Here is a 23,404-nt window from a genome sequence, read left to right as displayed (position 1 = left end):
GAACAGGAATTTCCTCCATGCCACACAAATCAATAAAATTTTAACTTTTTTTTTTAAAAAAGAATGAAGGTATCACATTCTCCACATTCTATTCCTGGTTAGAACGTATTCTTCCCTTGGTCATCCACAACACTTATCAGAGTCCTTGGTCAACACATCTCAAAGAAGCCTAATTCTTCTGGGTTGTGTCTTACATTCTTGTGTTCCCTCTGCAGTTAGACCACAGAGGATTCATTGCAGTCTCCTGCTTTCCTGTGCCATTACTGTATGGAGTTTGGAATTCTGAGCCTGGTGCTAAAGGAAGCAAAAGATCCAGCACCTTCAACTGCAGCACAGGTTCTGGAACAAACCACTGCTTCCGGGCTCTCCTGTACTGTCTGCTCACAGATGTCTACCATTAGAGAAGGTTGGATCTAAAGGGGGCTTTGAAATCACAAGGTAGCTTATGAAGGAGTGATTAATGCTCAGACATTGGAAGTGACTTAACCAAGACCATGAAATGAATAGCAAAGCCAGGACTAGAGTGCAGGGCCTTTAAAGTGGTATAAAATATTTTTAAAACCATAGAAACCAGAGATAGAAGGAGAGCAGAGGGAGACAACATGTATTTGCATCTTATTCCAACAGAACATGCCTATGTAATCAGATGCTCTATCTCAGCTAAAGGCTTCCTAGTTCATTATTTCATTTAAAGATGATTAAAAAGCTCAAAACTAATTATATTTATCCATTTCCAAAACGGGCTGCACTGCAACAGACTCAGTGTTTTAATGAACACATACAAACGTCACACCATGAAGAATACATTGTCCACAAATAACCTTTCAACTAGGAACACATTCTGTGAACTTGCAGATTCTGAATTTTTTTTTTAGTTTAAATGGCTTAGTTGCAGGTGGAAACAGGCTGGAAGCTAATTGTTCTTTCTACTTGGTATAGACTGTAGGTCTGACCTCCCCTTGGGATTACACATCACTGCAAAGCACCCTGGAATCATGGTTGGATGTTCTGACTCTGTCTTCTCTCTAAAGAGTATTCCATGCTTGTCACCAATCAGCACCCACAATGACTTGGTGCAAAGAAAGAAAACATTCTGTTGCAGTCCGTATGCACATTGCTCATAGACTTAAATTCAACATCCATGGACTCCCACCAAGGGTCAGACCACCCAGGAGGGGAACTTCATGTGGATTTTTCTCTCCTTTTCTGTGAAGCAGATGGAGCTGCAGACTGGACTTGGAGGTCACCGTCACCCACAGCAGTGGCCATCACCGAGGAAACGTTCTTTCACATGCATCACCATAGTAACACAGTACCTCCATTTTACAAATGGTAAAACCAAGGTCTGGACCTAGTGTGTTTAAAAACAAAACCTGGCTCCCTTCCACTGCTCTTGCTTCTGCCTGCTGAGTCATCTCACCTGTCTGAAACCTGTATTGGGTCAGACAGCCCACTCCCTGCCTGCGGCCTCTTCTTTTAGTGTCTCTCCCCTTGAAGCCCACCAGTTCTTTTTGTCCAAGAGGGTTCAAAAGGTGCTGAACATCCAGAGAATGAAACACTGAATACAATTAGGAAGAAAATCTATACAAATCTCAGCAGTATTGATCACCTGGTCCTAGGCAGAGGCCCTACCGGCAAGCCAACCTCTTCTCTCCCCAGCCTGCACAATTGAGTATTCTGTGTAAGGTATACCAGTTTACCAGCATGCATCTTCTTGATCTTCTATGTTGTTAACTAACATGTGGAGTCAACCCCAGGGACCCAGGGCTCATTTACCATAGGGTGATGTCCAAGGTGGTGACATAGCTCCATGAGCAGATGGGGATTTTGACAAGCCTCCAGAAAAATCGGAGACTCACAGCATCACATCTATTACCTGCTACATCACCACCAACTCTTTATTCCTACAGACTGCAGAATAGTGGAGCTCACTGATTGTTCTGCCCCAATCTGCTCATTCGGCAAAAGGGATTCAAATGCAAATGAATCTACTCTAATTAATGCAAACCTGTACATCCCATGAACAGTATCACTATCACTGCTTATGTGTTAGCGATAATTTCCCTACTGAACCTTCTACTCCAGTATATTAAGTAATAGACTGTCCTATACATTTTCTAATCATTTCTCTTCTCCAATATGCTACTTTGACTGTCTCAGTGACAACTTTAGGCATACCAGAACCCAGGTGCATATATAATTTTTGATGACAACTGTGAGATCACTTCCTTACTAATCTCTTTAATCACCCATTTCCAAGTTGCTACTTAGATTCTAAGCCAGATTTTAATCTTCACAATGGCATTCAAACCCTCTCTTGGTCTGGGGCAAGACAACCTACCAGCTTCCCTATTTGTACTGCAACCACTTCTTTCTGTAATCCCCTACAATGCAAGCTGCTCCTGTTCCCAAAGGCTTTGCGTATGTTCTCTCCACCTCTCTGCCTAAGTTTGAAAGCCCATTACATTCTCAAAGGTCAGTCTCTGCCCCATCCCCGGGTAAGGTACCTTGTGACACATACCTGTACGACCTTGCATCTCTCACTGTTGGCACTACTGGTTAAATATCTGTAGGTATATGTATGATCCCTTGGTGAACACCCCTCTGCTAACTATAAGCTCCATGACAGAGGAACCCTATCTCCTTTTGCTCACCACTGTATCTCAATATGCATGTCTAGCACACTGCAGTAAAAATCACCTGACAAATAAATGAATGGATTTGCAGATTTAGAGTGACTGACCCATCCATCTGGTATTTAATTGCCATAACTCAGACTGTCAAAGGTCTGACTTTTCTCCTAAAAATAACAAAATGCCCACATTTCACAGATGGAAAACCTGGGGCAAGGATGTTCAATAATTTACTGGTGAAATCCCCTAGCAAGTTTGTGTCAGAGCTGGTTTGGAGTTCAGGGCACAACCAACTCCATTCATTGGTGCCCATCTTCCAGGCACCCCACCCACTATCAGGTCTTCAAAGTACACTGTACGAGGAAACAAGTACAGTTTTGGCCCTTGGGCACTTACCTATAAATTGCCAAACCTTGAGGGAATGTAGAACCCTGCATTTGTTTTAATGGTGTTACTGTTCAGTCTGCCAACCTCCAAGAGGATGACAAGTAACAAGGAAGAGTAAGATAACAACAATGATAATGACAGCTAACAATCAGTAAGTGGTTCTTCTGAGAACTTTTTTTTTTAAAGACACATTCATTTACTTTGAAAGAACCGCAGGGAGAGAATCTTCATCCATTGGTTTACCCCCGCCCCACATGGCTGCAACAGCCAAGGTTGGGCTAGGTGAAAACTAAGAACCAGGAACTTCATCTAGGTTTCTCATATGAGTGGCATGTCATCTTCAAAAAGATTCATGAAGATGATGTTACTCATCTCCATTTTACAGACTGGCACAGTGAATCACAGAGCTGCTATGTTAGACATAGTGTCTATAGCAACACAGCCAGAACACAGAGCTGGGCAGTGAACCCCAGAAGACCAAACTGCAAGCTGCGGAAAGAAGACACCTGACCCCTCCAGGAAACCCAGAAAAGATTTTACCCAAAAGAGAACTTCCGAACTGGGAAAGCCTGTGCAGAAAGAGGTAACACAGCATGCACAAAAATATATGAGTACGGCTCATTCAGGCAACAGAAAGATGCAGAATGAGACTGCCCATGGTATGGAAAAGATCTGCGAAGTTGCATGAAACAGTTGAGTTCATGAATGGGAAGAGAGGAGAATGACTAAGTCAAGCTGCCTTTTGTCTGTCTGCTCTTCATTCAATACTCCTGGGGGACACTGAGGGGAGGAGCTGGAATGAGAGTGAAAACAAAGGGTAGTTTCTCAACCGGAGGGCATGGGAGACATATGACTGCTCTTGGTTACAATGACCAAAGGAGAGAGGAAAACAGAACAGCCCAATTAGTAGTTAATAGACACACTGATGCAACTAGAGACCCAAATGTGCATAGGGAGGTAGAGAAGAAGGAAATTTCCAGGGCCTGGGGGCGTGGCCTAGCAGCTAAAGTCCTCACCTTGAACATGCCCCAGGATCCCATATGGGCGCCGGTTCTAATCCCAGCAGCGCCACTTCCCATCCAGCTCCCTGCTGGTGGCCTGGGAAAGCAGTCGAGGACGGCCCAATGCTTTGCGACCCTGCACCGTGTGGGAGACCCGGAAGAGGTTCCAGGTTCCTGGCTTTGGATCGGCGCAGCACCGGCCATTGCGGTCACTTGGGGAGTGAATCATCGGATGGAAGGTCTTCCTCTCTGTCTCTCCTCCTCTCTGCATATCTGACTTTATAATAAAAATAAATAAATCTTAAAAAAAAGAAGGAAATTTCTAGAATTCCTAGCTTTCTGCTTTTGTGGGTATAGGCAGGGCACCACTCCCTGGAAGAGGGGCAAGAGCAGAATGGGGGTATGGTGGGAAAAGGACTACATACAGCATTATGCTAGGGGCAAGCTAAGTGGCTAACAAGGGGGGCTGCAAACAGGCAGCGAGAACCAGACCAGAAGCACCATGTCTCATCAGGTGAAGTGGACAGATGACACCTCATCTAAACCAGTGCTATCCAGGGGAATTTTCTGATGCCGGGTAAGCTCCACGTCTGCAGTAATCAGTTTGACATACTGCAGCTCCATATGGCCTTTGTTTACTTAAAATGTGACTATTGGAGTGGATGCTGGTTAAGATGCCCACAACCCAGTATACCTGGGTTCCATATCCAGCTCAGTTCCCAATTCCAGCTTCTGGAAAATGTGCACCCTGGGAGGCAGTGCTGATAGTTCAAATGGTTGGATCCTTGCTACCCACATGACAGTGCTGTACTGAGCTCCTAGCTTCTGGCATTTAGGAAGTAAACCAGCAGGCAGGAGCTTCCTCAGTCTCTGACCCTCAATCAATTTTTTAAGATTTATTTATTTCAGCCCAGTTGTAGGCAACTTCCTAGGTTGCCTTGTACCTAGGCAAGTGTAACACTACTGGGAGAAAAGCAGCCCATAGCTTTCAGACATGCTGGGTATGATTAATGCCAAATTTGTGTTAAAAATTTATGTTAATAATATGCCAGTACAGTTGCCTATTCTAATTTTTTCTTTTAACGATATATATGAAAGGTAGGGAACACCAGGCCAGGACAAATCACCTCAGCTCCCAGGCAGAGGCTGGGGTTGGGGAGAGGATACAGACTGCCAAGGAAAGGGGTCTAGGGACATACTGGAGTGGGGTGATTGAGGACATGATAGGGAAGGAATGACTTCTGGGGTATTCCACAGACCAGGCTGCTGCACTCACAGGTAAGCAAGCAAGCTGAGATAGAGTGGTTTAAAGGTGGGATACTGAAGGGCATGTCTGGGTCAGGCCAAAACACCTGCCTACAAGGAAGACTGGGGTTGAGCTAAATAGCATCACACACTACCTGCTGGTGCAGGCAAAAGTAGAAGCGGGGGCCAGCATGCTGGGCTGGACTATGCCATAGGACCCACAAGAATGCTAGAGAAGCAGATCTGGGAGACTTTGTAGGGGAATTGTTGGCTTGCCTCTGTGGTACTAAAGCACTCACTGGTTTGCATGGAGAGCTGGGGGTGGTAAAAGGTTGAGCCAAGCTGGACCTTGGAATTGACCTGAAACTCTTGGGAGCCAGAGTTGTACCAGGATGCAGCACCTGCCAGCACATGTAAAGGCCAGGATTAAGGGTAGACCATGTCAAGCAGGGCCATGGCACCCACCAGCATGCATGAAATCTGTGGCTGGGAGTGGGACTATTGGGGAACTTGGGGGACTATCCTACAAGGCCCACTCCCACTAGGGAGAACAGTTGGCTGGAGGTGGGCCAGTCCAGGCAAGGCTCCAACACTCCTCAGCATTTGTGTGGGCCAGGTAGGGGCAGGCCAGGCTGGGCAGGCTACAGCACCCACTGGCATGCATGATAGCCAGGACAGGGTGTGGGTCACATCTGGCTGGGACAGGCTGCAACACCTGCCAGTAAGAGCTGAAGCTGCAGGTGGGCCAAGCCAGGTTGGGTTAAAGTACCAGCCAGCACATTCAACATCCAGAGTTGGAAACAGGCCTGGTGGAGAAAATTTGGGGACTTCCCTGCTAGAGCCAGAGCTAGGGGCAGGGCAGACCAGGCTGTGCTGCAGTACCTATCAGTACTTGTGCAAGCTGGGTCTAAGGGCGGGCTGGGTTGAGCTAGTCCACAGCACACAGTAGTGTGAGAGCCAGGACAGGGTGCAGGCCAGGCCAGGTTGGACCAAAACACCCACCAGCTCACATGAGGGCTTCGGATGAGCCAAGGTGGACTAGATTGCTGCACCCACTGGCAAGAGCTGCGAATGGGAACAGACCAGGCTGAGCCATGCTATAGCATCTGCTGCCAGATGCCAGGACTCGGGGTGGGGGGGGTGGACCATCTCAGATTGGGTCACAACATTCACTGGCACATGCAAGATTTGGAGCTAGGAGCGGACCTGGTAGGGAATTTGGGGGCCTACTCCCTTGCTAGACCACTACTTCCATGGGCAAACATAAGAGCTGGGAATACGATCAGGCTAGGCTGGGCTAGGGTAGGCTTGCACACATGAGAGCCAGAATGGGTATGGACCAGCCATGTCAGGCCCCATCACTTGCTGGTAAGTGCAAGGGTATGAGTCATGTCAGCCTGTACTGCAATATCCCTGACAGACACAATATCTGGGGCTGGGAGTAAGCCTATTCAGGTAACAGTAGATAGTTCCCTGCTGGGCTACAGCTATCACTGGTGAGCATGAGAGCCACTAATAGGAGAGGGAGAGGCTAGTCAAGGCAGCAGCATCCAGAGGCATATATGTGGGCTATGCCTGGTGGTGGGGCAGGCTGAGCTAAGCTGTAGCACCCATGAGTGTGCATAACAGCTATATGGAATGTGGGACAGACTGGGCTAGGCTATGGCATATACTAGCACATGCAAAAACCAGGACTGGGGTGAGGCCTGGTGAGGGTTATTGAGGTCATCCCAACTAAGCCACAGAACCCACCGGTGTGCGTGAAAGACTGGGCCTGTGGCTGGGCTGGGCTGGGCTAGGCCACAGCAACCATCTTTTCACATGAGAGATGGGGCTGGGGGCAGAACTGAAGAGCCAACCATATCCAACAGTCTGTGTGTAAGCTGATATAGGTGAAGGACTGTGCCTGACCCTACACCGGCTGGCAAATACAAGAGTCAAGTCTCAGGTCACCTAAGGCAAGTTTTCTTGAAGAACTCCCCAACCACACTACTGGACTCAAACCCCAGTCACAAGGAAAACAGTAAGATACATGGTCCAATCTTGGAGTGCATATGCTGGGACTGGGTTTCCTCAGTTATTGATGCCTTTGCAGTGAGCAGCATGCCCAGATGTACATCAGGACATGACAGCCATATCATCTAGGTCAGCAGAAGACATCAAATGCCTCTTCAGAGAATGAAAAGCAGCACAGGTTGGACCACTCTCTTAGCCAAGCTTTGCAATATGTTCTTAGACCTATGGATGTACTAAGGTGCACTTGGTCAACCAAAAGACCTTGGAAAGATTTTCTCAACCCTAGTGCAATGAAGCCACTCATGTCTCTGAACTATCACAACCACTCAAATAACACCCTTAAGACACTCTTCCCCACATTGTAGTCTTTAAGGCATCATCAGATGCCTGTCCTTCATCTCAGGATGCTGATGTAGTTTGACAGCAAGGAGGGGCCACCATCACCCTTTTCCTCTCCACAGACATAGGAGAAAGAAGAATTGAAACATTTGTCCCACCCATCTTTCTCAATACCTCAATCTTCCACAACATAATTAGAGATCCACCTGGGTCTGCATCCTTCTCAAATATGTAAACAATATTAAAATAAAACTGAAAATAAAATTTCTTTAAAAAAAGATTTATTTATTCACTTGGAAGTCAGCTAGAGAGGTTGAGGTCTCAAATATGCTGGATCACTCTATAAATGACCACAATGCCAAGGCTGGGTCATACAAAAGCCAGGAACCTGGGATTCCACCCAGGTCTCACATGTTGGTGGCAGGAGCCCAAGCACTTGGCCATCTTCCACTGATTTCTCAGGCACATTAGCAGGGAGCTGAATCAAAAACTCAACAGCCAGGACTTGAAACAACACTGATATGGGATGCTGGCATCACAGGTAGCATCTAAACTGGGTGTGCCACAATGCCGCTTCTTAATAAAATTTCTATTAAAAACTTACAATGTGGCTACTTCTATTGAAAGACTGGATTTAAATGATAGAGATAGCATTGTAAAAAACGTGCTACTTATGCTCTTACACATAACATAGAACGCTTCTATAACCAAATCCCACACATTAAGTGGTCAGTTCTTCAGCAGACTCATTCATTATCTGGAGGTAATGGCAGATTCCACAAGTCACCAAACTCTCCCAACATTGATGCCAATCACAAACTCCAGGCTTTTTCACCTGTTCTTTGACTGGTTATAACTTGGGCGTTCTCGCAACCACACACTCTCCTCACCTTGAATTCAATTAATTTGCTGGGACACCATACAGAACTCAAGGAAACATGTGCATGGATTATTACAAAGGCTGTTAAAAAGGATGCAGGTGAATAGCAGACGGAAAAGCTGTGTAACACAAGACACATGAGAGAGGATGCAGCAAGTCTACATCCTCTCCAGTAGCACTGTCCTCCAGGCACTCCTTGGAGGACTTACGGAGGCAGCACTGGTCACAGATGATAAACTTAATGTTCAGTCCCTCTCTCTTTCCTGGAGTACTGATCCCCTTCTCACAGAGTCAGTCCTCCTGGCAATCAAGCCCCTTCCTGAGGGAATAAGAAAGCCTCATTAGAACAAAAGATTCCCCTAAAACCCAAGAAAGGATTTTAGGGGCTTTGTGTCAGATGCTCCCATCACTCAAGAAAGTATCAATGTCGGGCCCAGGGGCGTGGCCTAGCAGCTAAAGTCCTCGTCTTGAATATGCAGGACCCCATATGGGCACTAGGTCTAATCCCATCCAGCTCCACTTCCCATCCAGCTCCCTGCTGGTGGCCTGGGAAAGCAGTCGAGGACGGCCCAAAACCTTGGGACCCTGCACCCGCGTGTGTGACCTAGAAGAGGTTCCCGGTTCCTGGCTTCGGATCGGCACAGCACTGGCCGTTGCGGCCACTTGGGGAGTGAATCATTGGACGGAAGATCTTCCTCTCTGTCTCTCCTTCTCCCTGTATATCTGACTTTGTAACAAAATAAAAATAAATCTTTTAAAAAAAAAGAAAGTATCAATGTCTTAGCAGCTCTGTGCCAGGAAGTGCAGGACAAGGGACAAAATGATATTTCACATTACATCACAAAAGCACAGTAATTCTAAAGAACTTATAATGGATTTGCATTAAAAAGCCACATAGAATTAACAGCAAGTGCACTGGCTGGCACAGAGCTGGACAACAGAAGCTGCTCTCTAATGTTAGAAACACTAAGACTGCTTGCCAGACATTGCTAATACAGGAAGAAATCACAGAATGTATCTGGTAGAAATCTCTCACCTTGCAAATGGGAAAACTAAGACTCCATAGGAGGAGTGATTGACAAAAAAAAAACAACTCTGCAGCAAGAGGAAGCATCTTGGTCCTTTGTGTCTGACCCAGTGCCCTTTCCACTGCACAGGCTGCTTCTACCGGAGATACAAAATAGCTGCAATTTTGTTTCACTCCGGTGTGTGGAACTGTTGCAATTCATGAGCAAAGTCAACCAAGGATCATACGCCTCCCTGTCATGCAACCCCACTGTCCATCCAGGAAGTAATTGCATTCCTTATTGGAGATGCAAGTAGCAGAATGCACTGGATTTGGTAAAATCATGAACAGAATCTACAAAGGAAGGTTATGTCATTTATGCAATCTGAGAAGGCCTTCGAGGCAGGCTTGGAATAATGCAGGCAGGAATTGGTGACAAACTGTACCTCCACTACCACCATTCCAGAGGAGACCCTGTCTATCACTGGACTCTGAAAAAACAGCTTCCCATCACCAGTGCTGCGTGTGGGACTCCAGCTCAGGACCTCTGTCCTGCAAAGCTGGGCATCACTGCTGCCCTGCTCAGAGCAGAATGCATTCCAGGTCTCCTGCGTGCCCACCACATGTCATTCTCTGCAAGACTCACTGCAGCCATATGAGAAGTGAACACGCAGATAGAAAATAGCTATCTTCCTATCTTCCCTTTTCAGATACATAAATCTTAAAAAGCAAGAATGGCGCTGAGATACCACTCTGATATACGATTTAGCTGTCACAGTGAAAGCTTAACCACTAGACCAAATACCGACCCTGCTTAACTTCTTCAGAAGATGCATTTATCCACAACAACATCAGTACTGACAGAAGCTATGAACAGTGGGAGCTGAAGCTCGCATCTCAACTTTCAGAGTGTGGGCAGTTTTCTTGTTTTTAATGTTTTTTTCTCAAATCTGGATTTCCTAATTAACAAGCCCAAATATAGCACAATCGTGGGGATGAATAATTCTGACAAGTTCTTCATCAAATATAGTAGCAGTAGGCTCAGAGTGAGGAGTAGATGTGAGAAATCTCTACTGGACAGTAATGGAATGTGAGGTCCTGCCATGCTAACAGTTCACAAACCAACGAGAAAAAGTCACTCTAAGTGCTTGTGTACGGGGATGAGAAATGCCATCTCAGACATCAGCAACTGTGGTGATAGACAAGTCAAGAAGGGCATTCAACTTTTTACGTGAAGAGACAGAAAACACCAACAATGTGCCGACTGGGAGAGCAATAATGCACTCAGGCAGGAGTGCTGATAGCTGAGACTCCAGGGGCCCATTAATAATGGTCCAAGAAAGAGAGAAGACTGCATGACCATGCTAAAGCCTGGGACTGCTGAAGGTCAGGAGACAGCATACTTGCAGTTGCCATAAGGAAGCTGTACCGTCTCATCCCAGCAGTCTTCCAGGCCCCAGTCTCAACTCATCCAAACTGCCTGAGAACCTGGGATGCACCACTGCCACGATCCACTGTCCCTGAACTTCATGCACATTAGTGTTCACATGTCTTCATTTTTGACACCACACGAGGCCAATAGAAAGGAACCACAGGATGGTTTAGAGTCACTGCTACCCAGTCCTGCCAATCAAGGGGACTTCCATAGGAGCAAGCACCCATCTGGAACCTGGAGCTCCAGCTCATGGCAGAGGAGTACAGCAAAGGCCAAGGTTCAGCAAACTATTTCACCAAAGTCCAGCTAAGATAACCGTCAAACTAGCCATTGAAAAATGTCAGTCAGACCAAACTGCTCCCCTGGCTGTATACTGTCCAACAGAGACCAACCCCCATCACAGGCTGAATGTCCTCACCTTGGACCCCTTGTGTCTCCTCCATCCAACAGGGGCTTCCCTTCTGCCCCATTTGCACTTTAGGGTGTTGGACATTGCTGCGATCTCTGCCTAGAACAATCTAACCCCCCCTCTTACAGGCCCTCCCCCGCCATCACTGGTAGCCTCATTCTCCTCACTCACAGCTCAACTCAGCAACACCTGTCATCTCCAAGGGGTCTTTCTTGGCCATTCCATCAACAGCACTCATCCCTGTTCTCTGTTTTACCTAACTGAATCCATTGTGCTTCCTTACATATTTATTTCCTCTTCTCTCCTGCTTTTGAACATTTCCTTGTGGTGAGAATATCTAAGATGCACCCTCTTGCTATGATTTGAACATGATTTGGTCCCCAAACTCAGAAGCACCTTGAACCTCGAAGTCCTAAGTAAATGGTTCTGAGACAGTGGAAATGTTCCAATTGTGGTGTTTAGCAGGACCCAGGCATTGCGCCATCTTCTGCTACCTTCCCAGGTGCATTAGCAGGGAGCTGGATTGGAAGCATGGCAACTGGGACTGCAACTGCTGCTCTGATGTGGGATACTGGTGTCATGGGCAAGAACGTAACCTGCTGCACCAGAACTAGTCCCTAGTTTTCCTCACCTGAAAAATATATATTTGAAATGGATGACAGGGCTAAACATAAATCTAGAAATCAAGAGCAAAATGCTTACCTGATTTTTGAATTTACAAAAATAAGCTTAAAGGTCATGAAAAATTCAAAAGGGGATGGTGACAAATATGCTGCAGAGAGATGAGAAGAATCCGGGTTTAGATCCTTTCTTATGTCACAATGGAGGGCAGGCCCTGGCATCACAGCGAAGACACTCCTGGAGAGACCCACACTCCATTTCATCAAGCCTAGATCTCAGACTCAGCTCCACTCTCCAGTCCAGCTTCCCTTCTTGTGCCCCTCTGTCCCCAACCCATCCCTGGAAGCACAAAAAGCAGCATGTCCTGGGATGCAGCAGCTGATGGCTCAAGAGGTTGGACAAATCAGACCGGGACTGAGCTCCTGGCTCAAGGTTTCTCTCTGTCCTGCTTTTAATGTTGCATCCTTTGGAGAGTAAATCAAAAGACAATTTCTTCCCCACCCCCCACCACCACCTCTTCTTGTTGTTCCAATAGACTGAATAAAAATTTTTAAAAGGGTTTTTAAAGTAACAACAGCAGTCTGTATCACTGAAAACCATCCTCCCACCTGAGGCATGCAGAAGGGAATAGTGCTAGTTACAATTCTGGACAAGGTAAAAAAATGTCCCAGTCAGCAAGAACCAAATCCCAAATCCCAAGTCTATGTGACTTTTCTGCCAAAGCTAAACTAAGCTAAATTTAAACAAGCCACCCTATTAGCTATAATAAAACAAAAGTGCTTTGTTGTATAATCTCTTCCCCAGGCTGGTCACCTTTTTTCCCCTTTTCTTCTGTCATGTCACATTGGGGACTCTGGCTGATGATCGTTTTCTGGGGCCTGTCTTAGGTGAGTGGCAATTACGGCTTCCAAAAAGTCTCTCCTTTGATTTCTCAGATGCAGAATTTCCCACAGTCATCATAAAACAGCAATATCAAAAGCACTCACATTTCATCCAGCATGACAGCTCCTTCCTGCTCTCCCTCCTCTCCACTGAACTCTCTGACAACTGAAAAGGAAGCAGGGCCCTCCTTTGTGGTTGTCTGGGCCAAGATCACAGATAGCATTCCTGGGCTTTGTGGAAAATGAAATCACTCCAGAGAAGTCCACATTACCTCCACCCACACAAAAGATGTGGCTGATAAACCTCAGGCAGGCAGCAGCTTCCTTCTTACACTGGATACAGCCTGACAAACCAGGGCACACATTAAGAGCTTGTTGAAGCCAATAAATGTTGCCATCACAGAATGATAGAGATTCCTCAAGACCACACATTCTCTTATCCTTCCGACCCTCTAGGGTTTCCTCTAGGGATAAACACACAGGAAAACCATTTTGCTCTCTGACAACCATACCCTGCCTCTCTGCCCCACACAACTGAAACCACTCCCTAGAAGTGTAAAGGGCACTGAAGGCTGTTGAGTGATGAAATATGAATCCCTTCCATTGCCAAGTAAGAAAATTCCCTCTCGACCCACCCTTTCCACCAGCTGCCCCATTTTTCTTTGTGTCTCTTGCCAGGTCAACCTCTGTAGAGTTGTCATTGTCATTCCCTCACTATCCAGTCCACCGCAATTACACCTCCTTCAACCTGGCTTCAAGGTTGCCATGCCAGCAAGATGGTTCTCAGGGATATGCCCAGTCAACAGCAGTTTTCAGTTCCCATCAGGCTCAACTTCCCAAGGTGGGAGCAGAGAGATCCGCTTTTCTAGAGAGAGTTGCCCATAAAGAGATTGTACACACACCCCAAGCTGCAGTTTTACTCAGATGGAGAACATACTCCATATCCAACAACCACCTCCACTTCTGCCTCCCTCAGGGACTCACCTGCTGGGAAGAGAAAGTGAGGGTACTCCTTGAAATCTTTTCATTGTTGGTTTACCAGGGAGTGTTATCACAGGTGGTTATTGTGAGATAGAATACCTGTCTGTTCCTCCTCCAACAGGATCAGAGATGAACAGATGTATTTTCTCTGCCCCTTCCACAGTAAGGGGAAGAAAAATTACAGGGAAGAGGGAGGGAAGAGAGTAGCTTTGGCCCCTCTTCTCCCCTCACCCCTAATTCTTCCTGCTTTACCAAGAACTGGTTTACTAGTTAGAGCATCCTCCAGTACCCACCTACAAAGGCCTCCTGCAAGGATAAGGGGATGCCAGCATCAATGACATCAGAGCCACTCTGACCCCTCCTTCCCTCCTCTGGACCCAACATAGTAGAAATGGTTGGAACCAGATAGGAAAGTGAGGAGGAGGGATACCAGAGGAAGACCACTTTTCACTCAAACCACAAGTCTAACAAGTGAGGAGTTCAGAAAAGGTCTAAGTTGTACTCCTATTTGGGCAAATGACAGTTTTTCCAGACACATTTGAGTATCATAATAGTATTCCTTGCTGTTTGCTGAGTAAATGATTAAACTGCTTCTTCTCAATATGCTTCACACCCATGCTGCTTTAAAAAAAAAGATTTACTTTATTTTTATTGAAAAGTCAGATATACAGAGAGGAGGAGAGACAGAGAAGAAGATTTTCCATCCATTCACTCACTTCCCAAGTGGCCGCAATGGTCGGAGCAGAGCTGATCTGAAGCCAGGAGCTTGGAGCCTCTTCCAGGTCTCCCACAAGGGTGCAGGGTCCCATTGTTTTGGGCCATCCTCAATTGCTTTCTCAGGCTACCATCAGGGAGCTGGATGGGATGTGGAGCTGCCGGGATATGAACCAGCATCCATATGGGATCCTGGCATGTGCAAGGGAAGGACTTTAGCCACTAGGCTACCGGCCCTGCCCATGGTGTTTTTTTCCACTTAAGCATCCACTCCTACCCATGTCATTGAAGGTTGATCCTATGCTAGTTTCTCAATATTCTCATTGATAACTGGTTAAAACATGATTAATGCCCCTATGAATTGCTATAGAAACTAAGGAAACTGCAAACTTGCATTCACCACGAGGCATATTTGAACAGCATCATGGCAAGAGTACCAAGTACCAATAGTGTCAACTCAGACATTTAAACTACTCCTCAAGGAATGCCAGGACAGCTTTCCTAACAAGTTGAGACAGGAATTTTTGTGCACTTGCCTGGTCCCAGCACAGTAGCCTAATAGCTAGGATCCCCGCCTTGCATGCGCCAGGATCCCATATGGGTGCTGGTTCACATCCCATTGGCCCCACTTCCCATCCAGCTTCCTGCTTCTGGCCTGGGAAAGCAGTCGAGTATGTCCAAAGCCTTGGGACCCTGTACCCACATGTGAGACCTGGAAGAAGCTGTTGGCTTCAGATCGGCATAGCTCTGGCCACTGCAGCCATTTGGGGAATTAATCATCAGAAGGATCTTCCTCTCAGTCTCTCCTCCTCTCTGTAGATTTGACTTTCCATTAAAAAAATAAATCTTTGAAAAAAAGTGCATTTGCCCTTGCTTTTTCAAGTCTAGTGAACAGTACACTATGGTCTGTGTTTGAAATTCAGGACAATCCATGTTCATTTGGGTCTGGGGTTGACCAACAGATTCCTCCGGGTGATCCTGGGTAAGGGCTTGCACCAAAGGAACAGGTCCACATAACTTCCCCTGGATCACCATAACATGCTGCCTAGACTAAGAGAAAACACTGGTGGAAGATAAAGTCGATATCACAGACAGCATTTTGCCAGTAGATATAAAGCCTGGTGAGAGCTAAGCCACCGCAACACCTACCCATAAAACATATCTGACCTACAGACTGCTTATTGGCACACTAATAGATTTCATTGGCATTTAAAGTCACATATTTGCAGAAGGCAAATCTATTAAAATGATTTCTAGTTTCCTTGTAAATTTTAGTTTATGGTCTTTCAGCCACAACTATTTCTTCCATGATATATTCTGACAAGCATATTAAGAATCTCCTTTTAGCATTATTAGACTAATACATGCTAAACATTAAAAATTTAGAAAGCACAGCAAAGTTGACAGAAAAAGAATCAAGTATATTCTCGCCAACATGTTAATATTCTGGTATATTTCTACTTAATTTCCACTTAATAGCTATTTTAAATTAATAGGCCCTGTAAGCCAACTCTAATAAAAATCACTGATAAACTGGGATATAAGCTGTCATCTGTAATCTCTTTCAATTATGAACAAGGTTGTGTCTTCATGGCTAGACAAATCAGTAAATTCAAGTTTTTAAAGATTAAGTTGACTGGAGAGAAAACTGGGGTTGTAAGTTGCTGAACATATGAATACAAGTTGGCAGTGTGGTGCTGGAAACTGAGCTTATCACTACTTTAAGCTTGGATTCCTTCAATGTTTGATCATGCGTGCTTTTGTAGGAAGCACAAAACTCAGCGTTCATGGCATTTTTGTGACAAGTATACAATTACCATTATTTATCAAGACATTTTTAAAAGATTCATTTTCCAGTTCAGTCTTCCATAGCAGATATGCTATTCAATGACATGTAAGGTTAAAAAGTATTGGCATACCTGATTAAGAAATTATGAAGTCCAACATCAAAATACCTGTTCAAAAGAGACACAGAGAAGCATGTCAAGGAAAGTTATTCATAGCAATGATGAACTTGACAAGAATACACAACTGTCTGAGTATCCACAGAGGAATGGTCCCAGACTGCTATGTATATCAAATCTCTGAATAATCAAGTCTCTTGTATAAAATAGTGCATTTGCACATAACCACATGCATCTTCCAATATACTTAAATGATCTGTAGATTACCATTCTCCCACTGGGAGAAGTCACATAAAAATAACAAGAGCTCTGCATACTGGTTTCCACCAACAGTATATGTGAGTTCCCCTTTCCATACGTCCTCACCAGCATTTGCTACTGTCTGTCTTGGATAGCAGTCACAATGGTATCTCATTGTATTGATTTATATTTCCCTGATGTCTAGTGATGTTGGGTATTTTTATGTATTTTTTAGCCATTTGTATTTATTCCTTTAAAAACTGCCAAGGCCTTTTGCCCATGTCTTAACCAGAATCCAGCAATTCTGCTACTAGGCGTATACCTAAGAGACATGAACACATATTATATCAAAGTGATACTGACACCACTATGTTTATGAAAGCACTGTTCCCTATAGTCAGAACATGGGCTTAAAAGGTGTCCATCATCAGATGACTGCAATATAATATAAATGATATGCATTATACATAGAATAGACTAACTACTCAGCTGTAGAAAAGGAAATATTATTTGCATCAAAATATCTGCAACTGGAAGCCCTCATGCAGAGTGAAATAAGTTGGACACAGAAAGACAAATACAAAAAGTTCTACTTACATATGCAAGCTAAACTTGAAACAATTTAAATATGAAAAATGAATAAATGCTTGTATGTATTAAGGTTTTCCTACAAATAAAGTGTTTTACCAGACCTTGTTTTCCATCTCTGTCAAACCAATGAGTAAGAAAGAAATTACTAGTTCCAATGACTTGTGACTGCCTCAAAATTTCCTTCTATAAACAAAATAGGTATCTTCTCATTTGGTTATTGCTTATAGCCTTTGCTTACATTATTGTTGAACTAAGTCCTTTATACTTCTTATTTGTTGAACCCTTTCGTTTGTGTAGCATTAAACCTGCTATCATAATGTAAATTGAAAGTATGTAATCTCAAAGAGTAGGGAGAAAAAAGTACAAGAGATGCTTCACAAAGCAGCCCAGGAAGCAAGCACCTGTGCTGGGGTCAAGCAGCAGGTGGTCAGTAGGGGAAGGACAGGGCTGGGGAAACAGGAAGGACAGAACGGAGTCCAAGGAGTTGCCCTGTGAGTGCAGGTGAGACAGGCTGCAGCACGGGGGGGGGGGGGGGGGGGGGCACTCTGCTCCGCATCATCCGCCAGTGCATGCCCTGCACACCGTTTTCCTGATACAGGGCTTTAAAAGGTTGAGTCTAACAGCACTGAGTTAAGGGAGAACGCCATGGGCTGTTTCCAATGGCGTCTTCTCATACATGCGCTGTGAGGGGAAATGGGGCCGGAGCAAGCCTATGGCTGCTCAGAATCAGCGGGGTCTTCCAGAGTGCGGGCAGCAGGAAAGCTTGGCAATTGCTCAGAAACGGGGTGGACTCAAGAGGATCTATTAGCATCAGAAAATATTAAAGGGAGAATGGACAACGGGGGAGGAAACCAAAGCTTCCTCACAGACACAAACGTATTACATCTCTGCTACATTGTATTGCCAGTGTTGACATTCGCCTGTTCAGTCAACAAATATTTTGTCAGTGCTTTCTGTGTGACCTAGACCCTGGGGGTGCAGAACAAGTCTCCATCCACCCAACTGTCCCGCATTCGCACTGTATTGGAAGAGCTTGCGCACCTGAGTAGATAGTAGAGAAAGCACGTACACGATAGGACAGAGTGGAACGTGACACAGGGGTTGAGATCTATATGAACAGCACGGGCCAGCTACGCATGCACTAGAGGAACAAAGTTCCAGACAGCAGGATATCTGGGGAACAGACCAGAGGAAAGATGAGTGTAGCAGAAGGGGAAGGAAAAACAGGACTACATATGGTAAGTAAATTGAAATTGTTGCCAAGAAAGGGGAGCAGGGACCAGATTTTAAAGGGTGGGTATGGTAAGGAATTTGCTTATCAATACCAAGTATTAACAAGTTCTCAATAGAGGTGTGCTTTTTTTTATTTGTTTGAGTTTCATTCTTGAGGAGTGTGGGGGATATCAAGCCTTGATTTACAGAATAAAATTATTATTCGGAGGCATACTGAGCAATGATCAGAAATAAGGCGGAGCAAGGCAGTGCATTAGAGGCAACTGTGGCCCAGGGAAGGAGGACGAGGGACATGGCAGAGGGGAGAGGAGAGTTGTGGATGGACTCAGTCATGGTTTCATGGTCCAGTTGAGATCTGTAAACAGACTTTTGTGTTAGAAAAACTGAGGCTACAAACTAGGGAAGGAAAGAAGGCCCTGACAGCCAGCCATGAATACCTTCTCTCTTTCAACTTCAAATCAAGCAAGCTAAAAGCTTCACCCAGACCACATCTTCGAAGGGATCTCCACACCAATGCTGGGTGACCCACTCTCAGAGAACAAAAGGGTACAATGGTTTGGCTGGGAAAATCATTAACTGTTGGGGTTGTTTTAACTCATGTCCATGCTTTTTAATTAATCTTTGTAACAAAATATGAATGTGTAAAACAAGCCATCTAAATCATTGTTAATGTACAGATCAGTGGTATTAAACCTGTCCACCTCACTGTGCAGCCATTACCACTGTCCATCTCTAGAACTTTTTCCCCTTCCCAAATTGAAGCTTCATATGCCTTAACACTGAATTCCCATGGCTCCTCCCCTGACCCCTGCAAGCACCATCTCACTTCCTGTCACTACAAATTTAACAAAAATTCTTAACACTTCGGGCCCAGCATGGTAGCCTAGCAGCTAAAGTTCCCGCCTTGTACACGCCAGGATCCCATATGGGTAATGGTTCTAGTTCCAGCAGCTCCACTTCCCATCCAGCTCCCTGCTTGTGGCCTGGGAAAGCAATCAAGGACGGCCAAAGCCTTGGGACCCTGCACCCACATGGGAGACCTGGAGGAGGCTCCTGGATCCTGGCTTCAGATTAGCTCAGCTCCGGCTGTTGCGGCCACTTGGGGAGTGAATCAATGGATAGAAGATGCTCCTCTCTGTCTCTCTTCTCTCTGTATATCTGACTTTACAATAAAAATAAAATAAATCTTTTTTTTAAATTCAACATTTCATAGAAGTAGAAGCCTGCAATACTTGTGTCTTTGTGTCTTTACTGCTACAAGTGTTTAAACATAAAATTCACTCAATTCATAGCAACACTATCATTGTCTCTAGACCCAGCCACAGCCTCTGGGCAATCATGCAGTTTAAAGTCATTGTTGATGGCCCTGTCCTACAGCTGAGGTAGCTAAAATTCTTTTTCTCCTCCTTCTGTGCCATGCAGCCTAGCTACTGGACTCTAAGCTTTAGCACCTCACCTATTGAATACTTGTAAGTTAAACATATTCAAAATTACATTCATATTACAAAATGTAAGAATTCCTGAAAGGCAGAATCTTCTTCCTTATTTGACTAATGGCAGGAAATTACCCATTCTTACAACATGTCATCAGATGTTCATGGCAAAACACATTAGGGGACTTTAAAAATAGTTTGCAATGGGCCCAGCGGAGTGGCCTAGCAGCTAAAGTCCTCGTCTTGAAAGCCCCGGGATCCCATACGGGCGCCGGTTCTAATCCCAGCAGCTCCACTTCCCATCCAGCTCCCTGCTTGTGGCCTGGGAAAGCAGTGGAGGACGGCCCAAAGCATTGAGACACTGCACCCTTGTGGGAGACCCGGAAGAAGTTCCAGGTTCCCGGCTTCGGATCGGCGCGCATCGGCCCGTTGCAGCTCACTTGGGGAGTGAATCATCGGACGGAAGATCTTCCTCTCTGTCTCTCTTCCTCTCTGTATATCTGACTGTAATAAAATGAATAAATCTTAAAAAAAAATAGTTCGCAATGACAATTCTGTGTAATCAGCCCATGCATAACAGTCTCAACACATAGCATCGGCTATGTAAGAACTAATAACTGTAACTCAAGGGCTGAGCCAGAGATTAGGCTTCTAAAATCAGCACCAAGCAAAGAACCTTCACAGAGACTACAGAGTTTGGAAGAACACAGACAAGCTGGCACTGACTGCTGTCCTCGACTGCCTTGAATGGTGTGGTCCTAAAACGCAACACTTCCTGGTGGAGAGGAAAGGATGACAGCTGCTCACAAGGCAGGCAGGGCACAGCAACACCAGATTTGGGGAAAAAAGGGTGTTAAATAAGACAGCCAACTCATACCTGGGATCACCATGTGCCAGGCTACGCCCTTTCCACACTGCACATACAGTTCTGACAAAGCCATGAAGTCCCCTTGGTGTTTCCACTTTGTAAAGGAGAAAGCAGAAAAGCCAGGCGTCCATGCTGGGGTCAATGCAGGAGCAAAGCCATCATCTGAACCCAAGCAATCTCCACGAGCCAGAAGATCCCGAGGACGCAGAGCCTTTCCTTAGTTCTGTAGGGTAGAACTCATGCACAGGCACAACTCTACCTGACCTGCCTGTTGCTTTAAGAGGCCTCAAAACAGTAATCCAGGTGGGTTCTGTCCAGTTGTAATCTTGGCTTTTATTGAAAAATAATCAAATATTTGGGGACCAGTCTGCCTCCCAGCTCTTTTTAATATATAGCTAAATAGTTTTTATAACGAGCTTTGCCCAGAAGTGCAAGGGTGGTTTGATATTAGGTACCTCAATACAGTTCATAATGATAACAAAGAGAACAATCATGTGATTATTACAGTCATAAAACCGACACTAACAAAATGACACAAAAAGTGTTAGTAGCTAATGGATTAACACATAGCATGAAAAATACAGCATAGCACTTCACACCCCAAACCAATATCATATTTAAGAAGAAATTAAAATTTTCCAACTAATCAACAAGGATGCTGTCCCTACTATCACACAGGTGTTAACCAACACAACTAAATAAATCATTAAAAACAAAAGGATGGGAAAGGAACGAGTCATACTCTGATGTTATACATATGGAACATGGAAAAGAATGTTGTAAAACCAACTAAAAGGAACTTTAATGACACATGTTAAATATCAACATATAAATTAACATCAATGGGCAAAACAGAAATAGCTAGATATCAACACAGCAAAAATGTTGAAATCTCTAGGAGAAACTTTGCACATAGCACATATCAGAAGACACAAAATAATCTTGGAACAAATAGAACAATATAAAATGTGTTCAGATAGACCTAATAACATGGAAATACCAGTGTCCCCGAGTTAGTTAACAAATTAAATATAACCCCAGTAAAACTGCCAGAATGTTTTTCTTTCTCTGTATTTTTGGTGGGTTTAGTGAAATCATTTGGTAGAAGATGTATGCAAAAGTAAGCAGGAGGACCCCAAGAGCAAAGCGCAATGAAGGGAAACACACCCATTGGGCACTAGAACACATTATGGAGAGCACATCATTAAAGCAGTACCATGCTCATGCATGAATGGAAAGATCAAATAAAACAGAATGGGAAGAATCTACAGAGAGAACTGACTGCATACAGAAACTTAGCACAAAGGTGGCATTACACAGCAATGAGGCAGAAACGGACCTTAACATCCTTGAAAGTACAAGGCTGCATTGCATTCTCACACTCTATGCCATGATAAATTCTAACAGAATCAGATATTTAAACAAAAACATTCAAGTATTAGATTATTTTTCAAAAGGAGGATGAACTTCTTTGTGATCTGAGAGGAAGAAAAATTCACTCAAAATACAAGTTGGGGTTGCTGTGTGTCAGAGAATTTAAACTGTAGTTGGGACTCTCACATCCCATACTGAAGAGACTGGGTTTAAATCACAGGTCTAGTTCCTGGCACCAGATTTTTGTAAATATGTGCCCTGGAAGACAGCAGGTGGTGGCTCCAGCACTCTGCTCCCAGACACTCATATGAGACCTGGATTGAATTCCTAGCTCTTGGCTTCTCTCTGGCCTGGTCCCAATTTTGGAGGCATTTGGAGAGCTAACCAGCAGACAGAAGTTCTCTTCATGTCTGTTAATCTGATCCCTATTTAAAGATTTTATTTTTATTGGAAAGTCAGATTTACAGAGAAGAGGAAAGAAAGAGAGAAAGATTATCCATCCATTGGTTCACTCCCCAAGTGACCATAATGGCCATGGCCAAGAAAATACAAAGCCAGGAGCCAGGAGATTCTTCCAGGCTCCCACACTGGTGCAGGGTCCGAAGGCATTGGGCCATCTTCGATTGCTTTCCCAGGCCACAAGCAGGGAGCCTGATGGGAAGTCAAGCAGTTGGGATATGAACCAGCACACATATGGAATCTTGGTACATACAAGGTGAGGATTTAGCCACTAGGCTACTATGCCAGGCCCTCTCAATACATGTTTTTTAAATTAAAAACAAAACTCACTGAATATTCATGAAGTTTGCCACTAAAAATATTCAGAAAACACCATTAACATGATAAACAGACAAATTTGAAAGTTGTGTGGTCTCGTTCCTGGACCTTAATGCAAGGTATAAGAGTAATCCCAAAAGTAGGTGGTGGTGGTTTCAGTAACAACAGACTAGGACCCAAATAAAAATGGGAACTACTGAAAAAGTCCCACATAACAGAGAACCTTACAGCCACTAAAAATAGTAGTAGTGAGATGATCTCTTCTACTGTGTGTGTGTGTGTGTGTGTGTGTGTGTAAGGTTAACCTTTAGGATATAATGTCAAAAACAATAAAGAAGAGAAAATTGTAGATGGCGTATCTGCCATTGGATCATATGGGAGAAAATCTTGAAAAAAATTAACTACAGGGGCTGTCACCAAGGTGTTGTAAGCTAAG

General features: G+C 44.7%; 1 protein-coding gene across 2 annotated transcripts in view; it reads right to left on the bottom strand.

Moving 5' to 3' along the window:
• Positions 1–23,404, bottom strand: part of HHAT (hedgehog acyltransferase) — a 262,535-nt gene that overhangs the window by 104,466 nt on the left and 134,665 nt on the right. For both annotated transcript variants that reach the window (XM_058669146.1, XM_004578676.4), the window contains exon 9: positions 16,468–16,503. In XM_058669146.1, coding sequence (XP_058525129.1) covers positions 16,468–16,503 — 36 coding nt within the window. The remainder of the gene's footprint in view (positions 1–16,467; positions 16,504–23,404) is intronic.

This window comes from Ochotona princeps, chromosome 10 (assembly GCF_030435755.1).
Source record: "Ochotona princeps isolate mOchPri1 chromosome 10, mOchPri1.hap1, whole genome shotgun sequence".
In the NCBI taxonomy this organism is placed as follows: Eukaryota; Metazoa; Chordata; class Mammalia; order Lagomorpha; family Ochotonidae; genus Ochotona; species Ochotona princeps.
Note: the sequence above shows the minus strand (reverse complement) of the source record. Positions and strands in the feature narration are given on the sequence as shown.